This window comes from Salvelinus alpinus, chromosome 31, assembly GCF_045679555.1.
Source record: "Salvelinus alpinus chromosome 31, SLU_Salpinus.1, whole genome shotgun sequence".
NCBI classification, from domain to species: Eukaryota; Metazoa; Chordata; class Actinopteri; order Salmoniformes; family Salmonidae; genus Salvelinus; species Salvelinus alpinus.
Genome location: NC_092116.1, coordinates 42,316,539 through 42,322,538, shown reverse-complemented (window position 1 = coordinate 42,322,538; position 6,000 = coordinate 42,316,539). Strand labels below are relative to the sequence as shown.

Here is a 6,000-nt window from a genome sequence, read left to right as displayed (position 1 = left end):
TATATAACTCTACATCTAACCTGACTAGTAATGTCCTCTACAGTATATAACTCTACATCTAACCTGACTAGTAATGTCCTCTTGTTCTACAGTATATAACTCTACATCTAACCTGACTAGTAATGTCCTCTACAGTATATAACTCTACATCTAACCTGACTAGTAATGTCCTCTACAGTATATAACTCTACATCTAACCTGACTAGTAATGTCCTCTACAGTATATAACTCTACATCTAACCTGACTAGTAATGTCCTCTACAGTATATAACTCTACATCTAACCTGACTAGTAATGTCCTCTTGTTCTACAGTATATAACTCTCCATCTAACCTGACTAGTAATGTCCTCTACAGTATATAACTCTACATCTAACCTGACTAGTAATGTCCTCTTGTTCTACAGTATATAACTCTACATCTAACCTGACTAGTAATGTCCTCTACAGTATATAACTCTACATCTAACCTGACTAGTAATGTCCTCTTGTTCTACAGTATATAACTCTACATCTAACCTGACTAGGAATGTCCTCTACAGTATATAACTCTACATCTAACCTGACTAGTAATGTCCTCTACAGTATATAACACATCTAACCTGACTAGTAATGTCCTCTACAGTATATAACTCTACATCTAACCTGACTAGTAATGTCCTCTTGTTCTACAGTATATAACTCTACATCTAACCTGACTAGTAATGCCCTCTACAGTATATAACTCTACATCTAACCTGACTAGTAATGTCCTCTACAGTATATAACTCTACATCTAACCTGACTAGTAATGTCCTCTACAGTATATAACTCTACATCTAACCTGACTAGTAATGTCCTCTACAGTATATAACTCTACATCTAACCTGACTAGTAATGTCCTCTTGTTCTACAGTATATAAATCTGTTTTCTTTCCTGTCTAGGTGATGTCCAGTTTGTGAACAGAATCAAGGATTACCTCATTCAGAATGTTACCATGGTGATTCCCATAGCATTTTACTTGATCCGTTCTGAGACGTACTCTGAGATCCGTGCTGCCAGGACCAGACAGGACCAGATGAGACTGTTGTACCAGGCTCTAGACAAGGACAAGCTGAAATCAGACTTTTACAGGATTCTACTGGATCTGGAACCTGACCTTGTCATCGACCTGGGTAAGAACCCCTCTACCTCTGGTTACATATCACTGGAATATAAACCTTATCTAGTCTATCACCTGGGTAAGAACCTCTCTACCTCTGGTTACATATCACTGGAATATAAACCTTATCTAGTCTATCACCTGGGTAAGAACCTCTCTACCTCTGGTTACATATCACTGGAATATAAACCTTATCTAGTCTATCACCTGGGTAAGAACCTGTCTACCTCTGGTTACATATCACTGGAATATAAACCTTATCTAGTCTATCACCTGGGTAAGAACCTGTCTACCTCTGGTTACATATCACTGGAATATAAACCTTATCTAGTCTATCACCTGGGTAAGAACCTCTCTACCTCTGGTTACATATCACTGGAATATAAACCTTATCTAGTCTATCACCTGGGTAAGAACCTCTCTACCTCTGGTTACATATCACTGGAATATAAACCTTATCTAGTCTATCACCTGGGTAAGAACCTCTCTACCTCTGGTTACATATCACTGGAATATAAACCTTATCTAGTCTATCACCTGGGTAAGAACCTGTCTACCTCTGGTTACATATCACTGGAATATAAACCTTATCTAGTCTATCACCTGGGTAAGAACCTCTCTACCTCTGGTTACATATCACTGGAATATAAACCTTATCTAGTCTATCACCTGGGTAAGAACCTCTCTACCTCTGGTTACATATCACTGGAATATAAACCTTATCTAGTCTATCACCTGGGTAAGAACCTCTCTACCTCTGGTTACATATCACTGGAATATAAACCTTATCTAGTCTATCACCTGGGTAAGAACCTCTCTACCTCTGGTTACATATCACTGGAATATAAACCTTATCTAGTCTATCACCTGGGTAAGAACATCTATACCTCTGGTTACATATCACTGGAATATAAACCTTATCTAGTCTATCACCTGGGTAAGAACCTGTCTACCTCTGGTTACATTTCACTGGAATATAAACCTTATCTAGTCTATCACCTGGGTAAGAACCTCTCTACCTCTGGTTACATATCACTGGAATATAAACCTTATCTAGTCTATCACCTGGGTAAGAACCTCTCTACCTCTGGTTACATATCACTGGAATATAAACCTTATCTAGTCTATCACCTGGGTAAGAACCTGTCTACCTCTGGTTACATATCACTGGAATATAAACCTTATCTAGTCTATCACCTGGGTAAGAACCTGTCTACCTCTGGTTACATATCACTGGAATATAAACCTTATCTAGTCTATCACCTGGGTAAGAACCTGTCTACCTCTGGTTACATATCACTGGAATATAAACCTTATCTAGTCTATCACCTCGGTAAGAACCTGTCTACCTCTGGTTACATATCACTGGAATATAAACCTTATCTAGTCTATCACCTGGGTAAGAACCTCTCTACCTCTGGTTACATATCACTGGAATATAAACCTTATCTAGTCTATCACCTGGGTAAGAACCTGTCTACCTCTGGTTACATATCACTGGAATATAAACCTTATCTAGTCTATCACCTGGGTAAGAACCTCTCTACCTCTGGTTACATATCACTGGAATATAAACCTTATCTAGTCTATCACCTGGGTAAGAACCTGTCTACCTCTGGTTACATATCACTGGAATATAAACCTTATCTAGTCTATCACCTGGGTAAGAACCTCTCTACCTCTGGTTACATATCACTGGAATATAAACCTTATCTAGTCTATCACCTGGGTAAGAACCTGTCTACCTCTGGTTACATATCACTGGAATATAAACCTTATCTAGTCTATCACCTGGGTAAGAACCTGTCTACCTCTGGTTACATATCACTGGAATATAAACCTTATCTAGTCTATCACCTGGGTAAGAACCTGTCTACCTCTGGTTACATATCACTGGAATATAAACCTTATCTAGTCTATCACCTCGGTAAGAACCTGTCTACCTCTGGTTACATATCACTGGAATATAAACCTTATCTAGTCTATCACCTGGGTAAGAACCTCTCTACCTCTGGTTACATATCACTGGAATATAAACCTTATCTAGTCTATCACCTGGGTAAGAACCTGTCTACCTCTGGTTACATATCACTGGAATATAAACCTTATCTAGTCTATCACCTGGGTAAGAACCTCTCTACCTCTGGTTACATATCACTGGAATATAAACCTTATCTAGTCTATCACCTGGGTAAGAACCTGTCTACCTCTGGTTACATATCACTGGAATATAAACCTTATCTAGTCTATCACCTGGGTAAGAACCTCTCTACCTCTGGTTACATATCACTGGAATATAAACCTTATCTAGTCTATCACCTGGGTAAGAACCTGTCTACCTCTGGTTACATATCACTGGAATATAAACCTTATCTAGTCTATCACCTGGGTAAGAACCTGTCTACCTCTGGTTACATATCACTGGAATATAAACCTTATCTAGTCTATCACCTGGGTAAGAACCTGTCTACCTCTGGTTACATATCACACATACCATCCATGGACGCTATTGAACGTTTCCAGCGTTGCAGGAGCTTTGTTCCGGCTGTGTTCCGGCTGTGTTCCGGCTGTGTTCCGGCTGTGTTCCGGCTGGGTTCCGGCTGTGTTCCGGCTGGGTTCCGGCTGGGTTCCGGCTGGGTTCCGGCTGGGTTCCGGCTGGGTTCCGGCTGTGTATGTATGTATAGGGTATGTGGTAATCATGAGTTGTGGTAATCAGAGTTACACTGTTGGCACTGAGCCCCAGTAGAAAGACCACTTTTTGCAGCTCACCCTGCACTATCAGCTCCAATGTAAATAACATGACTAAGTCTACCTCTGATAAACTTCCCAGTAAAGCGTTAAAACAATCAAGAAACCCAGAACAGTGCTAAAAACAGCCCATATTAACATATTTAACCTAATAAACAAGGTCCATGAAGTCAATACCTTGCTTGTAACATTCATATTCTGACCATCTCTGAAACTCACTTAGATAATACCGTTGATGATACAGTGGTAGCAATACATGGTTATAACATCTACAGAAAATACAGAAATGCCAACGGGGGAGGTGTTGCGAACCACATTCCTGTAAAGATTAGAGAGGATCTCATGTTAAATACTGTTGAAGTAATATGGCTACAGGTTCATCTGCCTCACCTAAAGCGGAGCAACCAGACGCTGCTGGTCTGTGGTGTGTAATGAGGAGCAACCAGACGCTGCTGGTCCGTGGTGTGTAATGAGGAGCAACCAGACGCTGCTGGTCCGTGGTGTGTAATGAGGAGCAACCAGACGCTGCTGGTCCATGGTGTGTAATGAGGAGCAACCAGACGCTGTTGGTCTGTGGTGTGTAATGAGGAGCAACCAGACGCTGCTGGTCCATGGTGTGTAATGAGGAGCAACCAGACGCTGCTGGTCTGTGGTGTGTAATGAGGAGCAACCAGACGCTGTTGGTCTGTGGTGTGTAATGAGGAGCAACCAGACGCTGTTGGTCTGTGGTGTGTAATGAGGAGCAACCAGACGCTGCTGGTCTGTGGTGTGTAATGAGGAGCAACCAGACGCTGCTGGTCCGTGGTGTGTAATGAGGAGCAACTAGACGCTGCTGGTCCGTGGTGTGTAATGAGGAGCAACCAGACGCTGCTGGTCCGTGGTGTGTAATGAGGAGCAACCAGACGCTCTTGGTCCGTGGTGTGTAATGAGGAGCAACCAGACGCTGCACTTGACACATTTATGAAACTACTTATTCCAGTTACTAATAAACACCATTAAGAAAATGACTGTAAAATTGGATTGATGAGGAATTGAAAAAGAAGGATGAGGAAAAAGGTATGGAAATTAAGTCTGGCAGCCCAACTGATCGGCAAACGTATTGCAAATTGAAAAATCATGTGACTAAACTAAATAAAAAGAAGAAGAAACTACTGAAACAAAAATAAATTATATAAAGAATGACAGTAAAATCATGCATGCAGTAAAAAGCTTTAGAGAATGAAAGGTTTGGAGCACCTTAAATACAATTTAGGGAAAAAAGCCAATTCGGCTCCTTCATTTATTGAATCAGATGACTGATTTGTCAAACTACTTTCATTCATCACAAAGACCACTGATATTGCAAACTACTTTAATGACTTTTTCATTGGCAACACAAACTTAGGGATGACATGTCATCAACAAATGCTGACACTACACATCCAAGTATATCGGACCAAGTTATGAAAGACAAGAATTGTAATTTTGAATTCAATAAAGTGAGTGTGGAAGAGGAGAAACAATTACTGTTGTCTATCAACAATGACAAGCCACCAGGGTCTGACAATCTGGATGGTAAATTACTGTTGTCTATCAACAATGACAAGCCACCAGGGTCTGACAATCTGGATGGTAAATTACTGAGGATAATAGCAGACGATATTTCCACTCCTATTTGCCATTTCTTCATTCTAATCCTACTAGAAAGTGTGTGCCCTCAGGCCTGGAGGGAAGCTAAAGTCATTCCACTACCTAAGAATAGTAAAGCCCCCTTTACTGGCTCAAATAGCCGACCAATCAGCCTGTTACCAACCTCTAGTAAACTTCTGGAAAAAATAGTGTTTGACCAGATTGTTAAAGGAATTTAATTCCTATATGTTTATCAACCAATTCAATTAAAACACTCTGCCCATACATAAGAATTTGTAAGATACTTATTAGCAGTAAATGGACAGAAACCAGTTTTCAAAATCAATCAATCAATAGCGTTTATTCTCGAGAGTACTGATCATAGTACATTTTACATCAGGTTACTTCTTTGTGGTATTCTCATTAGTTCATCAGTTCGCCATAGAACGCGTCACTGCACACGCACTGAACACCTCTGGGAAGCTCTGTACACTCTCATCAGGA

General features: G+C 40.5%; 1 protein-coding gene across 2 annotated transcripts in view; it reads left to right on the top strand.

The window, feature by feature from the left end:
• The first annotated feature begins 903 nt into the window (after nucleotides 1–903).
• The window catches only part of LOC139561882 (uncharacterized), a 189,959-nt gene continuing 184,862 nt past the window's right edge, over nucleotides 904–6,000 (top strand). For both annotated transcript variants that reach the window (XM_071379270.1, XM_071379269.1), the window contains exon 1: nucleotides 904–1,153. In XM_071379270.1, the coding sequence (XP_071235371.1) occupies nucleotides 976–1,153 (178 nt within the window). In that variant the 5' untranslated portion in view covers nucleotides 904–975. The remainder of the gene's footprint in view (nucleotides 1,154–6,000) is intronic.